Source organism: Sapajus apella, unplaced genomic scaffold (genome assembly GCF_009761245.1).
Source record: "Sapajus apella isolate SASKATOON/1434 unplaced genomic scaffold, GSC_monkey_1.0 scaffold45, whole genome shotgun sequence".
Taxonomy (NCBI): domain Eukaryota; kingdom Metazoa; phylum Chordata; class Mammalia; order Primates; family Cebidae; genus Sapajus; species Sapajus apella.
In genome coordinates, this window is record NW_022436985.1 from 8,990,912 (window position 1) to 9,012,580 (window position 21,669).

At 38.6% G+C, this 21,669-nt stretch overlaps 1 protein-coding gene and 1 non-coding gene across 9 annotated transcripts in view; one reads left to right on the plus strand and one right to left on the minus strand.

The window, feature by feature from the left end:
- The window catches only part of FAM13A (family with sequence similarity 13 member A), a 393,400-nt gene that overhangs the window by 182,967 nt on the left and 188,764 nt on the right, over positions 1-21,669 (plus strand). For 7 of the 8 annotated variants that reach the window (XM_032239626.1, XM_032239624.1, XM_032239629.1 and 4 more), the window contains one exon: positions 12,112-12,265. In XM_032239626.1, coding sequence (XP_032095517.1) covers positions 12,112-12,265 — 154 coding nt within the window. Of the gene's footprint in view, positions 1-12,111; positions 12,266-12,421; positions 14,057-21,669 lie in introns of those variants that run through there. The other variant, XM_032239632.1, reaches the window with a different exon arrangement.
- LOC116524573 lies at positions 2,543-2,649 on the minus strand. The gene has a single exon (XR_004257398.1). It is a non-coding gene; the product is annotated as a U6 spliceosomal RNA (small nuclear RNA).

Genomic DNA, 21,669 nt, shown 5'->3' on the forward strand with positions numbered 1-21,669 from the left:
TTTACACCTTTGCGTATGAGCCCCACTTCCTTCTACATGTCTTCTTTTGTAATATTTTAGTTGCTCTGTCTAATGCGGGTTCTCTGAAACTTCACAGCTGCCCTGACTGCCTATGGGCCTTGCAGTTTATTAAGAGCTGTTGGCCATAACAGAAGTGATAACTCTTCTAGGATGGCCACCATCGAGTTATTGACCTATCGCTATTAATGGAATGTGCTGCTTTAACATCAGCCACATCCTTGTATAAAAATGGGAATTATAGAAAAATTCACCCAGATTTTAAGTTAGACCACTCTTCTTCATCCAGAATAAATCAGTTCCTTTTTAATTATGACTATTTCACATAAATAGTATACATCTATCTTCAAGATGCTGACACTGTCACTCTTTATTCAGGTAGCGGATTAGAAAAAGCCCATACACCTCTTTACTTCGGTATTATTCTTGCTTCTGTACTATTGATAGCTTTTCTATAAGACACATAGGAGTTAATCTTTGTTGTAATATAACACAGAAATGTTTTCAGAACTAAAAATGGCAGTGATTATATTCCAATTATCATGTACTTCCATAAATCAATTAAATGTGATCTGATTTTTAGCTGGGCACAATGGCACACAGCTATAGTCCCAGCTATTCAGGAGGCTGAGACAGGAGGGTTAGCTGAGCCTAGGAGTTCAAGGCAGTAGTATGCCGTGATCACCGCTGTACTCCAGCCTGGGCAACATAACAAGGCCTTTTTCCTTAAAAAGAAATTATCTGATTTTTATTATTGCAGATTTAATAGTAATTATCCCTAAGAATAATAATTGTGTACTACTTTTATACTAATTTTGTTGAAACCATGTGTCTAAAATAGATTGAAACATATCTAGTTATCTAGTATAAAATGTTTAAAAGTTACTTATCCACCCAAATGATTGGTAACTGAATTTCAAACATAAGGATATTTGAAAATATCTGTGAAATTATGTAAATTTTTCCAACTTGACCAAAATATTGATTATTTTATTACGTAGACATGGTTGGGTAATTGTTGATGTAGTACTGGAGAGCTTTCACTTGTGATGCTTTATGTTCTATAGTGCCTTTGAGAAGCACTCATGAGTTGAATTAATAAGTGGAACTGTTTATAAACTCTATAATGTGAGGGAAAACGGAAGCTGACATATATAATATAAATTGAATTCTTGGAAACAACAACGTCAATAATTCTTGAGAAGGGGAAGCTTGCCAAGGGTGGGGCCAGGTTCTGGAACTTTTAGTTTCCATTGCCTCACCTCAATTCTAAGAAACATTAGGAACTTTATAATTGAATGTTATCTTTTAAAAAATCTTCCAGCTTTTTGTTTATGCTAAATTTTTATTTATAACATGTTAAGGAATATCAGACCATCAAAATAGATTTAGACACAGAAGAGTACAAATTTGGAAACTTTTACATCTTTTAAAATAGTTGTTAAACCTGGCCTCAAGTAATTGCTTTCAATAATAGATTTTTTTCTTTTTCTGGCAAGGAACTACATAAGGGAAAATGTTCCAGTGTGTCAGCATTTTTATTTAATTGCAAATCAAGTAAGGACATAGTATCTGCATGGCATTTATGTCGACAAGATGGAGCAATTTGATCAGGTGATAATGCAATTAGGTGTATTCAGGCTTGGGAGAACAATCATTCTAAGAGTATTGATTAATCAAATCATGCCAGTACCAAGAGGGGTTACAAATGAAGTATCTTATTGCTCTTTATTTACCTATTAGGCCTTTTTATTAATGACTTAGATTAAGACATAGAAGGCTTATACATATAAAAGTCGTCAATGGAGCAAAGCTGAGGATAACTAATATGTTGAATAGCAAGGTTAGAACTAAAGATTGAAGAAAACTACAACATGTTAGTTTTTAAAAAAAATTATTTTAGGTAGAAAGAATGTCTAAAAACTTAGCAAATTGATATTTACAGTGAATAAATGTTTAGTCTTGAACTTTGATTTCAAGAGAGATAAGGACTAGAAAGATCTAGTTTAATACAGTTTGTAAAGCATTATTTACAATATAGAGTCAGTTTTCCTGAAGTATCATTTACATTCTCAGGCAGTCATAACCACTACTACAATTAAGAGACCGGCCAGGCCTGCACGGTGATTCATGCCTGTAATCCCAGCACTTTGAGAGGCTGAGGGGGATGGATTGTCTGAGGCTGGAAGTTCGAGATCAGCCTGGCCAACATGGTGAAACCCTATCTCTACTAAAAATACAAAAATTAGCCAGGGGATGTGGTGGCACGTACCTGTAATCCCAGCTACTTGGGAAGCTGAGGCAGGAAAATTACTTGAACCTGGGAGGCGGAGGATGCAATGAGCAGAGATCTTGCCACTGCACCCCAGCCTGGGTGACAGAGCATTCCATATAGTTCCTTCATGTCCCTTTTAGTTGACTCCCCCTCTTACCCCAGCCACTGGCAACTACTGACTGTTTTCTGACTCCATAGTTTTGCAAAGGTTCTTCACATAACTTTTTAAGATTGATTGATTGATTTTTTTTTAATATGGAACGCTTCACAAATTTGCATGTCATCCTTGTGCAGGGGCCATGCTAATCTTCTCTGTATCGTTCCAATTTTAGTATATGTGCTGCCGAAGCGAGCACAACTTTTTAAGATTTTGACCTTCATAAGATCTCTACAACATTAATATTATCCATAGTTCTGTTTTACAGTGAAAGAAATTAGGGTTTAAAGTTAAGCAGCTTTCCAAAATCTGTGCTATAAGAGTTGTGGAGCCAGGACCTGAGGCCACAGCTAGACCCTTGCTCCAAGAGCCCTGCTCTTTTCTGCATTTTTTAGTTACCTCCAGGTCGATTTTATATTAGGAGCCAGTATTTAACATTAATAGCAATATACTGGAGGGACCGGAATGGTGTTTCTCAATCTTTTTTGCATTATTGTTCTTCTGAGGGTCCTTTTAAAAAAGCTTTTTTTCCTAATCATTTCTTGCCTCCATTAATTTTTAACACCATTGATACAGTGTATATCTATGTATACTGTATGTCTGTACTTAATAGATAACCTGTGTTCATAATTTGAGCCTCTGAGGACCAGCTTTTCAAGGCCTGAGAATATCTATCTATGACTTTCAATTTTACCCATCAAAACACAAAATTATAGGAAATTTAGTGTAAAGATTTTAGTTGGCTATATTTAGGATTCTATTATCAGGTAATACTTAATTCTATTGTGACAGAATAAGTGTTCTAAGAAATCAAGCAGAGTAGGTTGGCTTCATAGACAAAAAAGACTAAAGAAAGCAGAAACAAGGAAAAAGTGGATTGGTAATTTTTCAAAACTACTTTCTTTGTAAGGCAGGAACAGGAAGATAAAAAAATAGGTTAAAGATCAGAACAGAGAGAAATTTATTATTATGCCAATTGAAACTGGCCTGTTTGGGAAATTAGGCTCTCTCTCTCCTGATTTTTCTGGCTGTCAGGTAATAACTTAGTTATGTGAAACTTAACATGAGTGACTTCATTTCTGTGTATTTGTTGTTGTTTTGAGGCAGTTCTCTCTGTTGCCCAAGCTGGAATGCATTGGCGCAATCACATCTCACTGCAATCTGCCTCCCAGGTTCAAGCGATTCTCGTGCCTCAGCCTCCCAAGTAGCTGAGACTACAGGCACACGCTACCATGCCTGGCTAATTTTTATACTTTTAATAGAGATGTGTTTTACCATGTTGGCTAGCCTGGTCTTGAACTCTTGGTCTCAAGTGATCTGCTCACCTCAGCCTCCCAAAGTGCTGGGATTATAAGCATAAGTCACTGCATCCAGCTAAGACTTCATTTTTGAATTTTAGGCTGGTCTGCTTGGGCCTCATGCAGGAGCTTAGTCCACAACAATGGCCTCCTGTAATTTTTATTTAAGAATTTTCCCCTTTTGTTCAGGCCAAAGCCTGACCTATTGACCTAGTCAATAGTGCTACTTTGAGTTATACTGGATTTCCAGTTTCAGCATGTCCTTCATAGCTTATGGTGTACTTATAATCTTGCATTTCTTTGAGTTTTGCCATTCCGGCTGAAGAGACTCCATTTGACATTTGAAGGATGGCTTTATGCAAGTACTTGAAAGTTTTCAAGGGGATACAGTGTACCAGGGAAACTACTACTATTGCTTTCTAGAGGATAGTAACAAGGGTTTGGAGTATGCTCCTTAGCCAGAGTCCTCATAAACCAAACCTACTAAAATCAAATAAATAAAAAAACTGAGCCAGACAAGGAATTTACCTGTTTTAACCAAGCAGCCTGTTGGTTAATGTTTTGTAACTGAGTCTCTCCAATACCCAGCATATTTATCTATGTGCAAGAAGAAGTGTCAACAACTGCGCAGATTCCTCCTGGTTCAGTTAGTAAGCAGTAATTTTTTTTAATTTTCCTTATTTTCTTTTTTGTTTACTTACTACCTTTTCAAATAAGTAGGTAGTAATTCTGTCATCTGGCATTCCAGGAATGCATTAAATTAAAGCAGAGGGTGCTAATTGTATAAAAGAGACCACTAGTACAATTTGAACAGCCATGTTAGGGATGTGGCTAAAGTTTCCCACTAGGTGCACATAGGATCTCTTAGGTTGTGTAAATATGTAGGTTTGAGATGAGAGACCCAACCCCTTCCAGTTATCCCCAAAAACTACTGACTGGGGAATTCTAACTACAGCATTATCTTACCAAGAGAAAGAAGTAGACCTAAGCAAGTAAAATTAAGAGGCATCTTATAACAATAGGGAGAGTCTTATAACAATAGGGAGTCTCATTCCATCCATCTTGGGAAGAACCCCATAGCATGAAGTTGGCAACGTCTCGTCCTGATCTGCAGTTGAATAATGTCTCTGGTTGTGACCGCAGACATTATAGGAAACTCTCCATGTAGTTCACACATCAGGCATGAGGCATGTCCCTTGAAATTTATGTTGAGTTGTCCAGTTTAGCCGTTTTCGTTGTTAGCTATAGCCAGATTTTGGAGGAAGCTGGAAGAAATTAGGATTCAGTTCAGTCTACGGGTGATAATAAAAACTCAAAAGCAATGAACAGAGCTACAATCTAATTACAGATATAATGTAGTTTTCTTTTGAAATATAATTTTTCTCTTTATAGTTACCCCTATTTCTACCAAAATAATCAGTATAATACGAATTTGTTTGCAAAATAATTCATCTCATAAAAATTGGCCTGAGATATTTACATCAGTGCAGCAAGAATAACCATAGAGGCTCCTTTTATATTTCTTTGCTAGGATTTTGACAAGGGATCTCAGATTGGACTTTTTTTTTGGCAAGGGGTGGCGGGGGCAGAGGTTCTCTCTTGTTGCCCAGGCTGGAGTACAATGGCGCGATCTCGGCTCACTGCAACTTCTGCTTCCCAGGTTCAAGCAATTCTTCTGCCTCACCCTCCTGAGTAGCTGGCACTCACCACCATGCCCGGCTAATTTTTTGTATTTTTAGTAGAGATGGGGTTTCACCATATTGGCCGGGTTAGTCTAGAACTACCGACCTCAAGTGATCTACCTTGCCTTGGATTCTCAAAGTGCTGGGATTACAGGTGTGAGCCACCATGCTCAGCCAGATTGGACTTTTAAAAGCATCTTAACTCTGGGAACTCAAATCAATGCAGACATCAGACTATGCCTGCAGCATTTAATATCTTGAGATTCCTGGGTCTGCCAGGAAGTGGCAACTTTTTACTCACTGGCTGTAAGGCAGGGAACCCTTGAAGCCAGGCAGTCTTTCCACGTTTTCAAATATGACATGCCAGTCAAACCCTTGGTAATAAAACCAGTGTATCCAGTTACATCATGTTATAAAGAGAGCACTTTTTTTAAAAGAGGAAATAGGGTCTTGCTCTGTCACTCAGGCTGCGGTGTAGTGGTATGATCATAGCTTGCTGCAGCTTCAGACTTCTAAGTTCAAGAGGTCCTCCCGCTTCAGCCTCCAGGGTAGCTGGAACCATGTCATCATGCCTAGCTAATTTTTACAATTTGTTTTTAGAGATGGCATCTCACTATGTTGCCCAGGATGCTCTCAAACTCCTGGCCTCAGGTGCTCCTCCCACCTCAGTCTTCCAAGTACTTGGGATTGCACGCATGAGCCACCATGCCCAGCAAGATCAAATTAGCAAATTCTTATTGAACTTATGCAAATAATCATATTGCTATAAAAGTAAACATACTTAGGATAGTTTTTGAATTTCAGAGGTATCAGGAAGGGAGGAAAAACAAATGTTTCCATTTTTGTTTACAGAAGTATCCTTTACTAAATTGCTATAAACTATAGATAGTTTAAAAGAGAAAAATGGTTCCTTAAATCTGAAAAACAAGACATTAAAAGAACAGCAATGTTTCAAATTTTTAAAAAGCTGTAAAAATTTGTAATTCTTCAGCAGTCCCTTTAGTCTCTTGTAATTAATTGTTGCTCTGTTTGAGCTCAGCTAGCAGTTTCACAAACCCATCAGTTTCTTCATTAGAGTTCTAGAAATTCTTACCCAGTCCCATATTATCTCAAAGTTAGCAGAAACCTGAACTTGCCAGAGTTCCTCCCATCTTTTCTGTGAACCATCTTGAAGACACAACGCTTTAAGATTATAGTTGTTTATAGAAAGGTTTTAAAACAGCATCAGAATGAGGTGATTAACTGTGGACAAGATTTAAAATGGCCATGTTAAAACCATGATGTGAATGTTTTATAAAAATGATATAATTGACAAGGAAGTTTGGTTATTTCTGTGGCGTACGTTTTAACAAAGTTATGACTGATAGCACAACAGATTTATAGAAATCATGTAGTTTTTGGAGCACATATTAATAACATTCAAATAGAACTCAAAGATTAAACATGATTTCTTATTTGACAATGTTTCCACATATAATTTAACATTTCAAATAAGCCTAATTGATTTAATTCTCTTTTGGACTTGAAGGGGCCCTTCTGGAATGTTCAAAAGTTAGTTTTTGATCAAAATGACTTAATTTTTAATTCAATTTTGGGAAGTTTGTCAAAAATAAAAGTTTAAAATATTTATCAATAATAGGATCACAGATCACTGTGAATAATAGGGAAACCTTAACTCTTTTAGTAGTTAAGTAGAGGAGATTCAGTTTTCCTAAGTAATCAATAACCTAAAAAGGAAAATATGAAGCACAGGGCTTGTTTTGATAAACCTTAGATACTTTTTGTTTTCTAGGCCAGTTACCTAGAAGTTCTCACCATTTTTTAAAGAAGATAGGCAATCAGAGAGTTAGTAGCCTGTGAGTATTCAGGCAAGGTAGAACAGAAGGTAGCAATTGGCACGTGGGCTTTACCATCTTTGATATGGATGATATCTTGCATTGTTAGCTTTTTAATAGTCTTCACAATAAATTTCCTAAAAAGCAATTTTAGAATCCCATTGTTTCTTTGACATTTCTATTTATTTATTTATTTTATTTTATTTTTTTTGAGATGGAGTCTCGCCCTGTCACCCAGGCTGGAGTGCAGTGGCATGATCTCGGCTCACTGCAGCCTCCACCTCCTGTGTTCAAGTAATTCTTCTGCCTCAGCCTCCAAGGTAGCTGGAATTACAGATATGCACCACCATGCCTGGCTAATGTTTGTATTTTTGTAGAGATGGGGTTTCACCATGTTGGCCAGGCTGGTCTCCAACTCCCGACCTCAGGTGATCCCCCCACCTCAGCCTCCCAAAGTGCTGGGATTACAGGTGTGAGCCACTGTGCTCAGCCTCTGACATTTCTAAATGTCAATTAGGATAACAATCCCATTCTCTCTGCCTGATTCAAGAGATTTGGGATTCAAGTGTATCTCTTAGAAGAACAATCTTGTTCATCTAGGATATTCCATATAATGACCACTGTAATTCTGAATTTAGTAAGATTTTGCCACTTTTGTAATTCTTTGCAGCTTCTGGGGCCATAATTCGTATACATGAAAAAATCAGATGTACCAGTAGGCAGAGTACTGACATCTTTAGAAATTAGGGATCTCGGCCGGGCGCGGTGGCTCAAGCCTGTAATCCCAGCACTTTGGGAGGCCGAGGCGGGTGGATCACGAGGTCAAGAGATCGAGACCATCCTGGTCAACATGGTGAAACCCCGTCTCTACTAAAACTACAAAAAATTAGCTGGGCATGGTGGCGTGTGCCTGTAATCCCAGCTACTCAGGAGGCTGAGGCAGGAGAATTGCCTGAACCCAGGAGGCGGAGGTTGCGGTGAGCCGAGATCGCGCCATTGCACTCCAGCCTGGGTAACAAGAGCGAAACTCCGTCTCAAAAAAAAAAAAAAAGAAATTAGGGATCTCATTTTTATGTTGGATCTTGGGTCTCAGAGCCAAGATGGCTTTGGTACTAAAATCTCAGCACACAGAAAAGAAGAAATAAAGAGCCCCCTGTAGTAATGACCACTTAGTGCGGCAGAAAGCAGTTACCTTAAAAACTGCAGCTTTTTTTTTTTTTTTTTTTTTTTTTTGCAGTGACTCTTCAGTCACTACAAACCACAGGTTGTGTGCCCTGCCATAGCACAAACTACCCTACCCAGTGGTACCCTCAAAGCCAAAGAGACCAGAGTACTCAAATGCAAAAGAGAGCAGAGCCCAGGCCTGAGAGAAATTTACACATGATTCTCAGGGCTCCAGAGGGAGGACAGGCGACCCACCCCCCTACCACTTAAAGGGGAGGTTAGCAGCATCTTTTCTGTGTTCCTCAAAGAGTCTCAGAGACATCAGTAACCTTCATTCAGGTCCTTTCACTGGTCATCTTATCCGTCAGAAGACAAAATTACAACAAATTTAGTTTAAAGATCTGAATTGGCTTTGTTTTAGATTGTAGAATCATGCAGTACTTCATTCTATCAAATAGAGTAAGTGTTCCAGTGAGTCAAGCACGGAGGTTATTTTTTGGGGGCAGAAAAAAGGCCTGAAGAAAGCAGAAGCAAAGAACAAAAGGTAGATCAGTCATTTTAAAGTTATTTTCCTTGTAGGAACTGGGAGACAAAACAATAGAAAAATAGCTGTTTGGTTAACATTAGGTTATTTCAGGTTAAGGATTAAAACAGGAAACTTCACTATCACGCAATTGAAGCGCCTGTTTGGGACGTTGGATGTTTTCTCTCTTTCCTGATTTTAGAAAGTCAGATAACAACTTAGTTTTGATTTGGTGATGTGGAACTTTAGCATGGGTGACTCCACTTTGATTTTTAATCTGGTTTGTTGGACTTAGTCCACAACAGTGACCTCCTGTGATTTTTATGTCATGGCCCTCTAGATTCTTGGTTCTGCTCTCTGAGTCATGCTTCATTTTTAATGAAACTACTTATGTTTGCAGCTGAGTAGTTTTATCAACTGCTTCTTGCCACTAGAATTTGGGGGCTCCAACATTGTCCTTTCATTTTGAATCCTCTCTATCCCTTTTAGTCCACGTTGGCAATGTTTTTGCTGAAATAAATATTTCAAAAATTTTGTGAGTATTCTGTGGATGTTACAGAGATTCACTTCATTATAAGACATATCCACACCTTTTCCATCTTTAGCTCATGCTACAAGGGCTGAGGGACAATGCTTTTGAATTCCTAGAGGCTCTCTGATTTGGTTGACGGGATCTGTTAGGCACACCCTTCATCCCTTGAAAGGGACCTTTGCCTGACTGCATAATATGAGGATTTGATCTTTTTGAGGTTTTAGCAAAAGTCCGTGTAGTCACACTCTCAACCTTTTTTATAGAGCCTGCTTTCTTAACAGTGAATTTCTTAATTTTAGTGTCTTTTCTATTGGAGAGTCTGAAAATTTTTAAAACCATGTCCTGTTTCATGTCTGTATAAGTTCTCTCAATTTCTTCCTCTTTCTTCTCTTGCATTTTATTGTAAGTGGTAAGAAGAAACTAGGTGGCACTTTCAAACCATTGCTTGGAAATAACATTAACTGTGTATCTAAGACCATTGCTGACAAGTTTATCTTTTCACATAACTATAGGATACAATTTCCCTAAGTTTTCTGCCACCATCACAAGGGTCTCCCTTGCTCCAGTTTCCAGTAACATATTCCTCATTTCTTTGTGAGCCCTCATCAGTGGTGTCCTTAAGGTCCAGGAGTCAATGAAGAACTGGTTCAAGGCATTTGAGGCCTTCTGTATGATGCTGCCCAGTCTCCTTCCACTACCCAGTTCCCAAGTCACTTCCACATTTTAGGTATTTGTTATGGCAGCATCCCTTTTCCAGGTACTAAACTCTGTATGGTAGTGTAACAAATTACCGCACATTTAGTGGCTTAAAACAACAAACATTTGCTAAGGATCAGGAAGCTGGGCACAATTTAACTGAATCCTCTGCTCTTGGTCTTACAATGCCAAATTCACGGTATTAACTGGGATGCATTTTCATTTGAGATTGGGGAATAATTTGCTTCCAAACTCGTTCAAGTTGTTGGCAGAGTTCATTTCTTTGCAGCTGCATGACTAAGGACCCTAGCCTCTTACTGTGTTCTTATGGCTGTAGCCCCCCTGATGTCCCCATAGTTCCCTGCCACGTGACCCTCTTACAGCCATCTCACAACTTGGCTGCCTATTTCTTTAAGGCCAATGAGAGAATCTCTCACTTCAATCTTCTAAGACTGAGTTTCATCCATTGTAGCATAATCACGGGAGTGACATCCTATCACCTTTGCCATATTGTATTGATCAGAAACAAGTCATAGGTTCTATATACACCCAAGTAGAGGGGACCTTCTGGTGTGTATTCCAAGATAGTCTAGTAGATTAAATAGTATCCCCCAAAGATATCAGGTCATAATCCCTGGAATGTGTAAATGTTAGGTTTTTTGGAAAACAGACTCTTTGCAGATGTGATTAAGATAGGGATCTCGAGATATAAGGATTATCCTGGATTTTCAAGGGATGAGGGAGTGGACGTGAAACGCAGTCACAAGTATCCTTATAAGAAGGGGGCAGTGGCATATTAAACACACGTAGAGAAGGCCATATGATGATGGAGCAGAGAGAGATTTGCAGGTGTTGGCCCTGATTAAAGATTGGTGTGATGTGCCTGTAGTCAAGCCATGCTGGCAGCTACCAGAAGCCAGGGAAGGCAAGGAACAGCTTCTCTAGGCCTTTCATAGAGAGTGTAGCCCAGCTGACACCTTGATTTTGTCCCAGTGATAGCGATTTTGCTCTTTTGGCCTCCAGAGCTGGAAGATAATCCTTTCTGTTGTTTTAAGCCACCTAGTTTGTGGTAATTTGGTACAACAGCCTCACAAAATTAATACAGAGAGTTAGTAAATGAGACCTAAGTGGTGCTTTTTAAATGCATTTCTCTGGTTATTCAGTGAAGCTGAGTATCTTTTCATAAGGTTATTAAGTGTTCTGCAATATTTCCATCTCATGTCTTTCGTCTCTTTTTCTTTCGGACTTATCTTACCTGTTGATTAGTAAGAGTTCTTTACATACTGTAACTACTAATCTTTGTCGGTTATACATGTTACTGAAGAAGTTTATCTTTTTACAATCTGTAAATTATCTTTTTACCTTGTTTATGGGGTGTTTTGCATTCAGATTTATTTTCAACTATTCTTATTGTGAAAAATTTTAAAAATATTCGAAAGAAGAGAGAATAGTATAATAGACCTTCCATGCGCTTGTCACTTAGCTCAACAGTTATTATTTTTCCCCAGTAGTATTCATTTCTACCTTTAAGGTTTGTGCTTTTTGTGTGTTATCTAAGAAATCTTTAAATAAAGATTGTGTTGCTATTATTTGTGTGGCTAGTTCTGTTATGAAAACCCTCACTCTTTAACTTTTATATAAATACATGTAATAATTTTTAATATATTCAAAGGACAGCTGGCCTCAGTGTTCATCTCTATCTTCTTCCTGAACAGCTTATATTTTTTCTTATTCAGCCCAAGCTATTGATTCAGAACTTGGGAACTCACCAATTACGCCAACAACGTCATGCCTGTTACCGTAGAGCTTGAAAATCCCATGCATCCCTATAAGAAGGCTAATTATGCAGGAGATTTCAAAATATAAGTCTGCGTCAGCTAGCAGGCATTGTTGTTTTTACTAATTCCTCTCTTTCTTTTTCCTGTTTCTAGTGTGCCTCCTGGGCTTGAAGGCATGAAGGAACAGGACCTGTGCAACAAGATAATGGCTAAAATTCTAGAAAATTATAATACCCTGTTTGAAGTGGAGTATACAGAAAATGATCACCTGAGATGTGAAAACCTGGCTAGGCTTATCATAGTAAAAGTAAGCAACTTGGTTTTTAATTTTCAGTATTGCTATAATTTTGGACAGAAGATTTTATTTAAGTTAATTCTTTCTCATAAAAATTCCATATGGATATAGCTCTCGGGTTATTCTTCCTATGTATAGTGAGTTCTTCTTATGAAATCTATTATTTCAAATGTTTATTTAATTGAAATATAGCCTTCTGAGTTCAAGAATAATAGCAGTTTTATGTTTTCTTGTTGATATAAAGTGATCTCAAAAACACTTGCATGAACCCAGTGTTCTGGTCAGCTGGCTGCACCCCTCTTACTGCGGACGCCTGATGTTACAGCGGGAGTAAGAGCATATGGCTGTGTTCAGGAGTGCTAGATTACTAACTGGATTGCAAATTCCTGAAGACCGTATTACTGTATCTTTTGTCTCTTTTGTGTCTGGCACAGTTTCAAGCTCAACCTCAGATTTTAAGTCCCATGTATTAGTTTTTGGTAACAATCATCAGTAAAGGAGAATATTTTAAAAACCTATAAAGGAGTCCTTGACAATACTATCTAAATCTTTTTATACACTGATAATTTTATAATATGCCATGTATATATTAGGTAAATGCCTGTAGGTCTCCAAAGACCTAGAATTGAGAATCAGAGGGTAAACATCCAAACAAATCCTTCAGATATGGGAAAAGAAGGAAGGCATTTTATTTCTTTTTCATTTATATTGAGGCAAATCATGATAGAGCAGGTATGAGATTTCCTCAAGAGGTTTCTTGAAACTTATTGGGTATAGACCATAATACCTTCTTGCTGATTCATATAGAAATGAATGATAAAATCAGAGGCACTTGGTTTGCGCACTTAAAGGAGTGTTTTCATCTCTTCTCCCAGTTGAGGTCATGACTTTGAAGAAAGGCTAAAATGGTATGAGTATCAAGTAGCATCCTACGAAAGGATCTAAAACTAGATTTTCTAGTTTGCTCAGTTAAAATGATAAAATGAGATAGTCGGAGACTATCAGTTGTAAATCTGAGTTAGAAGTAACACAGTAGCTGAAAAAAATGTGTCAGTGATTCACAAGAGAAAATAAGAAAAAACATCACTTCAGTTTTGCTTCAGAAAAGTTAAAATAAATGATTTCTTAAATAGAAAAAAATTCCCCACAAGTTTGTTTCTCTGGTGCCTATAGTACTTTGAAAAGAATATCTTTTTTAAATGTTAAAAGGTGATTAACTTTGTTTCAGCAACATCTCTGAATGACATATACCCCATCATATGTACAACTATTAAAGAACCCATAGTGATAATGAAAAATGAAAATTTTAAAAATCTCTTATAAACACTTTAACACTCATGCCTTTTTACTAGGGCAGATAAAATAATAAGATGAACCCAAAGTATAATGGAAGTAGATAAATATAATCTTAGGTATGGCAAACTTGCTGTGATAAAGGTAATTGCTGGAATATGCCAGTGGGAAGTTGAGATGGTTTGGATGTTTGTCCCCTCCAAATCTCATGTTGAAATGTAGTCCCTGGTGTTGGAGCTGGGGCCTGGTGGGAGGTGTTTGGATCATGAGGGCGGATCCTTCATGAATAGCTTAGTGCCATCCCCCTGGTGTGATGAGTGAGTTCTTGCTGTGAATTCACACGAGATCTGGTTGTTTAAAAGTGTGTGACACTTCCCCCTCCCCTCCACTCTTGCTCTCACTCTCGCCATGTGATGTGGCTGCTCCCCTTCATCTTCTGGCACAATTGTGAGCTTCCTGAGGCCTCTCCAGAGGCACATGTTCTGTACGGCCTGAGGAACCTGCTGAACCGTGAGTCAATTAAACCTCTTTTTTTAAATAAATTACCCAGCCTCAAGTATTTCTTTATAGCAACACTAACAGACTAACACATGTGTTATTTGTTGTTCAAGTAAAATAACATCTAATGAGATCTGTGGAAGAGTGCCTTGCTTGGAAATGCTTGAGTGACTAGGTTTAAGGCTGGTAGAGAACATAGTATGAGAGTGTAAGGTAAGACACACACATACAATGATAATTCTGTGGGAGCCAAATACAGACATCTTAGGTAGATAAAGAAGAATATAAGTGCTGCTCTTTTAATGTAAGTTTCAGATCTGGCCTAGAGACAGGTAAATGTCATGATTAGAAACTACGTTTATAGTCTCTGGAAGTGTCATTCTGCCAAAGCAGAATTTTGATACTTTTTTTTTTTTTTAAACTGATCTTGCTGGTAGTCTCTTCTTTGAGAAAGTAAAGAATAGGACAAGAGGTGTGTGCTCTGGATTTATCATCCAGTAAGGATGAAACAGAAGTTATGGAAATCATTTTAAAAGGATGTGCCCCAATGCCATTTTAGAGTTCATAGTAATAAAAGGAGAATATGTCAGCCACAGTTAAATATGTAAACATTGACAATGCTTAGAAAACAAATTTTTTGAAAATTGTAAAGATCATAGAAACATTAGATAGAAACTAAAAGGTAGATGGATTTAAAAGAAATTGAGAGTTTCAGAATAAAATCATTAATATACTGAAAAATAAGAAAAATGAGAAGACAAAAGTTATCTTTCTGTTCATTTTTTCACGAGTTCAGTTTCTGGAAGGATAAATTAAAGATAGGAAATGGGGGCAAAGTAAATGATAAATACCCATGAGTGACAGGGACATCTAATATCTGAGTTGAGAATAATGTGAGTCTCATGAAAACTACTTAGCTATAGGACTTTTATGGGGGGAAAGGACTAAACATACACACTGGCATACCTCTGTATATCCCAGTTTGAAGAACAGAGTCTTAAAGTGTTGAAGTTTCTTCTGATATTCTTGCATGCTAAATGGAGATTTGGGCCCAAAGAAATATGTTTGGTTGTATTTGTACCTAGATGAAGAACTTTGACCAGAGTATTGAAATATGGAGTCTTTTTCTGTCATGGGCTATCAAAGCCTAATGTCTGTTTCTGTTGAGCTGACTGGTCAGTAGCTACAAAATTGATCATGGCTTCTACAGCACATTCATCAGCCTCACTTCAAGGCAGACTTCCTCTGTCTGAAGGCCAAGGTAAATAAGAGGAAAAGTTTTTTGGTTTTGTTTTTGTTTTTTTGAGACAGAGTCTCGCTCTGGAGCCCAGGTTGGAGTGCAGTGCTATGATCTCAGCTCACTGCAATCTCCGCTTCCTGGGTCCCAGTTCAAGCTGTTCTGCCTCAGCCTCCTGAGTAGTTGGGATTACAAGTGTGTGCTACCATGCCCAGATAACTTTTATATTTTTAGTAGAGATGGAGTTTCACCATGTTGGCCAGGCTGGTCTTGAACTCCTGACCTCGTGATCTGCCTACCTTGGCCTCCCAAAGTGCTGGGATTACAAGCGTGAGCCACCGTGCCTGGCCAGGGGAAAAGTTTTATCAGTATGACTTCCCCTTGTACTTTGCTTCCCCTGCCATTCTTTAGGAGTGAACCTAGATCCCTACAGAGTTTTTCCAAATTCTGCAATGGTTTGGCCATGTTGACCAGATCTAGTTACCCAGTGAAGGAAATTTGGATAGACCTCTTAGCACTGTGACATTTGGAGAAATATGAGAATGTGTATGTTGGCCTTTGGCATTTTAGCGTACACTTTGTTGAATTTGGCAAATAGTCTTCACAGTCAGTGGTCCACAGTTGTGGCCATTTCTTGCTTCACTTAAGATGGAGCTTTCTTTTCCCTCTTTCATTATTTTTGTTTTTATAGGTTTCAGTAAAGGAATTTATATAGAAACACTTTTATTTTGACAAAATGAAAGGTCAAGGCTTTATTTCTGAATAACCGGGTTAGGAGGAGCACATCTTTCCAGTAGGCATCTAATAGCCACAGTTTAATTTCTCCAGCTGCAGCATAATCCTAGATTTTCTCTTCAGAAGGTATTGTAAATCCAGACGTTAATGAAGCCCCATTCACGAACTAACTTAATCATCCAGATATTTACATACACAAAATTCAGTGAGAAAAGTATGGGTAAAATAATGGACTATGAACTGTAAGTTGAATTCATTAAATCCAAATACCAATAATTATTTGTTGCCTACTTGGAACAAAGCATTGTTCTAGGCACAGGGAATATAGCAGTGAACAACAGATGAAAATCTCTGCCCTTATGATTCTTATATTTGAATGGAAGTACAATAAACAACAGCCAACAAAAAAAGAAAAGAAAATATGTAGTATGTCAGATGGTGATATATTCTGTGAAGTAAAATAAAGCAGGGAAGGGCAGAAGTAGAGGAGTGGCATTGGCTTGTTTAAATAGGATGGTTAAAATGCTGCATTGGCAAGAAGACATTTGAATAGAGAGGTAGAGGAAACAGTGGACCAAGCCATGAAGACACTTGAGAGAAGAGTTTTCCAGGCAGGGAGAAGAGCAGTACAAAGGCCTTGAGAGGTGAATATACATGGTGTGTCTGATGAGCAGCTGAGAGGCCAGTACAGTTGGATTACCATGAGCAAGATGGAATTGAAAGGAAATGAGGCCACAAAGGAAATAAGGGATCAGCAGGTAGTGTCTACTCATAGATAATTTTAAGGATGTTGACTTTTACTCTAAGTGAAGCTTTTAGTCAGTATTAAGCAGAAGAGTGCTATATTATAACTTCTCTATTAAAAAGATTACTCTACGAGGCCCTTGAGAGGGATAGGCAGAAGTAGAAAAACCATTTGGAGTTTATTACAATAATCCAGGTAAAAACAATGGTAACTTGGACATGGGTGATGGTAATAAAGATGATGAGAAGATCTGAAGGTAAGCTAGGATGTGCAAGAGCAAATACAATTGGAGGTACTAGAAACTGTAGTTAGGCTAAAGAATGTTTGAGGCATAAGTAGATGAGCAAGCAAGCTAGAAAAATAGGGGCTGCAAACAGGAAATAGGAGGTTTGCATTATTGATTTTGGAGGTTGATCTATCTGAAGTGAAAATAGGGCTTAAGTTGGCCAGACACAGTGGCTCACACCTGTAATCCCAGCACTCTGGGAGGCCGAGGCAGGCAGATCATGAGGTCTGGAGTTTGAGACCATCACGGCCAACATGGTGAAACCCTGTCTCTACTAAAATACAAAAAAAAAAAAATTAGCTGAGCCTGGTGATGTAGGCCTGTAGTCCCAGCTACTCAGAAGGTTGAGGCAGGGGAATCGCTTGAACTCGGGAGGCAGAGGTTGTGGTGAGCCAAGATCGTGCCACTGCACTTCAGTCTAGTGACAGAGTGAGACGCTGTCTCAAAAAATAAAAATAAAAAAAGAAAGAAAAGAAGGCTTAGGTGGTATTTATGAGCATGAGGGACTCAAGTAAAGAAGATGGTAAAGAGATGGGAGATGAAGATACTGATGGTTTGTCTTTATTGACCCTGAATTTACCCAGAAGGGTGGCAGATACTGAGGGGGACAGGAGTCTATGAGCCTGGTTTGTCTAGTTGTCCAGTTTGCGTATAAGAATTATGAATATATATTTAATAGGGTTCATGCAAACAAAGCCTCATATATCTGCACATACTATAAAATAATGTGATTAGCATGTTGTTAAATATCTATCTAGAAATATCTGGATGGGCCAGGTGCGGTGGCTCATGCCTGTAATCCCAGCCCTTTGGGAGGCCAAGGCGGGCAGATCATCTGAGGTCAGGAGTTAGAGACCAGCCTGACCAACATGGAGAAACCCTGTGTCTACTAAAAATACAAAAAATTAGCTGTACGTGGTGACACATGCCTGTAATTCCAGCTACTTGGGAGGCTGAGGCAGGAGAATCGCTTGAACCTGGGAGGCAGAGGTTGCAGTGAGCCAAGATCACACCACTGCCCTCCAGCCTGGGTGACAAGAGTGAGACTCTGACTCAAGAAAAAAAAATGAAAAAGAAATATCTAGACGAATATTAACCTATTCCAGATAAACATGTCATGAGACTTTCTTTATCAGACAATGTTGCTGTTGCTCATTATATCTTTTGGAATTTTAAAGTTGTCTTCACAACATATGTATGTCATTCATATACCATATTTTTCTGTATATCATTGGACTGGGAAATCTTTGTACTTTAATGCTTTATTTGATTGTGGGAAGTAATCAATAGTCATTTTGAGCTATGGCATATCACTAATTTGAGGAGTGATGATTATATATTAACTTTTAGGTTTAAAATTTAAATCTGGCTATGAAATGATTATACTGATTTTCTTATGTGACTCAGAAGCAAACTCTCAAAGCCGTTACTAACAAACGCTCTGAACAAAGAATAATATTAGAGTGGTCTTCCATGGTGGTTAGTTTGAAGGAAGTGCTCACATTAATATATGTTATGGCAAGTTTGATCACAAAGCTCATTTTTAAATATATTTGACTTTCAGGTTAAAAAGTTTAATATTGTTTGTGTAGAATCAAAGTCACTTACCATATAAATTGATATGTCACAGAAACTTACTAAACCATTTCCCATGTCTTTTTCATGCTCAAAAACATTGCATGTGTCTCCATTTTCACTTAGGTCCACAGCCTAAGCACAATTAACTTCAACAAATGTTTGTTCACAAATGTTTGTTTTTCTTATTTAATGCAAAACAACTCTGTGCAAAGCTCTGCATTAAGTGCTAGAGAACTTCAGAAAATAAGTAAGACATGTCCCTGTCCTTGGGGGACCTTATAGTCTACAAGAGACAAACAAGATCAGTGTAGGAACACAAGGGCAAAAGAGAGAATAGGGCTTTATGCCAGGCATTGTGCCAAGTTCTTCTATACATGTATCTGATTTACTACTGACAGTAACCTTGTGAAGTAATTGATCTTAATGCTGGTTTACAGTGAGGAAATCTAAGGGTAAATTGCCCAAGCTCACACAACAGTAAATGACAGAGCTGGGTTTTGATATCGAGAAAGTACTGATTAGAGGCCTAGTAGAGAAACAACCAAAATCTTAGAGATTTAACTTAGGCCATCAGTGCCATGAGCTTTTATACATATATTTATTTAATGAGTATGTACTGTAGCAACTTAGTGTCAGTGTCAGGAAAGTAGTTGAACTCTGTTTTTCTGACTCCTGTGTGTTTACACTATTCTTAACCTCTTCTGTAGCCCCTCATGAAAATTATAAACTTCTGAGAAGCAGGGGAGTCATAACAGGAAATAAAAGCTGTTTTTGGTTTTTTGTTGTTTGCTTGTTTGTAATTGATTGCATTGTCTCTTCCTTTTGTATGGGTAAACTTACATAGTGAGAATGACTAACTTGTACCCATCAAAATCCATATGTTATCATTTTGAGCAGTTACGAAACTCAGAGGTAGCACTAACTTAGAATTCATTTGCTCCTTTATTCAGAACAAATCCTTCTTTTGGTCATGAGTTGTAATTTTTAAATAGATTCTGAGTTTGGAGTTTAAAAAAAGTTAAAGGATATATTTTTAAAATGCAATGATTAAATAGCATGACAGATCATACAGCTGAGATCAAGATGGCTGAATAGACCCAGTTAGTATAGCCTCCTTCACAGAGGGGCACCAGAATATGACAGAATATTAAGTAGATACATTTTAAACAGATTGTCTAGGAGAAGACACTAGGATTCACCAGAGAAGAGATGGGAAACATCAGAGATAAGTAAGGAGAGGGTTTGAGGCAGCCATCCTGGCCAGGTACTCACTGAGAGCCAGGAGAGGCTCCTGGACATAGGGAAACAGTAAAAGAGAAACACCAAGGGCTCTACGCTCTGAAACAAGCTTTTATAGTTTTGGCTATGAGAGAAACACTCAACTCACTAGAGCCTTTAGCCTGATATATGGAGCTCCAGAAAGGGAACCTACACAGAATCCCGCAGCCATCCAAGCCTAGAGCAGCCTCATCTGGATGCACTGTGACAACAGCCTAGATACTGAGGATCTACAGACACAGCTGCTGCTACCACATTGCTCCAAGGAGAGAGAGGGGAAACCAGGCACTCCCATGCACCCATGGGAGGTCCCTGCCACCCTGCTGTGAGCTGCTGTTGAGACTGAGATGTGAGTGGACTGCACTCCCCACAGCTTCTTGTCCAGGCTGCTTGCCTGAGAGGGATCCCACTCTTTCTGGTCCCAGGCCCAAGCCACCATTTTGAGAGTTTAACACTAGGCTGTGCCTCACCATTAAGCCAAGTTTGAGGCAACGTGGCTGCATTCATCACCTAGTCGTGGGAAGGACAGGGAAGAGCAAGCTTTCCTAATCTTAGGAAAATGCATATCACCCTGCTATGGGTAGCTGTGGGACAGGAAAATAGGCAACCCAAGTCACTGTTGCTTTCAGCAACATTAACAGACCACACGGGGGCCAGTGGGTTGCTCTACCACTGCTATGCCATCACCCATACCACTTCAGTTGCCTAGGACTTTAAGAACCCACTCACACATGTAGCCCACCACTCTCACAACTAGCTTCTATGAAAGCCACCAGGAGGCCCAAGAATCAGCCATCCAGGACCCATTAATGCTGGAGCAAGCCAGAGTAAGCTGCTCTGGGGCCTTAAAACAGGGACACTTACTCCCTTGCTGCCACTGCCAGGGCACAAATACTGGCTCAGTTGATGTCCAAGTCACAGGCAAAACTTCACCACAGCCTCACCTAATAACTACTCTAAGCCACTTAGGAAATCACAAATATCACTGACCCTGTGTATTGCTGAGTATCATACAAAGATTATACTACGTCAGGCACCCAAAATCAAAGCCAAAGTATATTACTCAGCCAGCAAAATACATCTTCAGGACAAAATTCTCCCCTAAAAAAGCAATTTGGAATAAGTGACTACTACACCAGATGTGTAATTATCAAAGGAATGACACACAAAAAAAACACGAAAAAGCATGGAAATATGACACCACCAGAGGACCACAACAAGTATCCAGCAACAGATCCCCCTCAAAAAATTCCTCAAAATTCCAGGTAAGGCATTCAAAATATTGATTTCAATTAAGCTCAATGAGAGGCAAGCTAATTCTGAAAACCAATACAAAGAAACCAGAAAATCAATTCAGGATATGAATATGAAATGTCCCAAGGAGACTGATATCATAAAGAAAAAAAAAAATGAGCTCAGCAGCTTACCTCTATAATCCCAGCACTTTGAGAGGCTGAGGCAGGAGGATCACTTGAGCATAGGAGTTCAAGATGCACTCGGACAACATGGCAAGACCCTGTCTTTACAAAAAAATGCAAAGACTAGCTGGGCATGATGGTACACACCAGTAGTCTCAAGATGCCAAATGGGAGGATCACTTGAGACTGGAAAGTTGAAGCTGCAGTGAGCTGTGTTTGCACCACTGTGCTCCAGCCTGAGTAACAAAGAGAGATCCTGCCTTAAACAAAAAACAGTGCAAAATTTTGGAATTAAAAAATTCATTGAAGGAAATACAGAATACATTTGAAAGCTCCAACAATAGACTA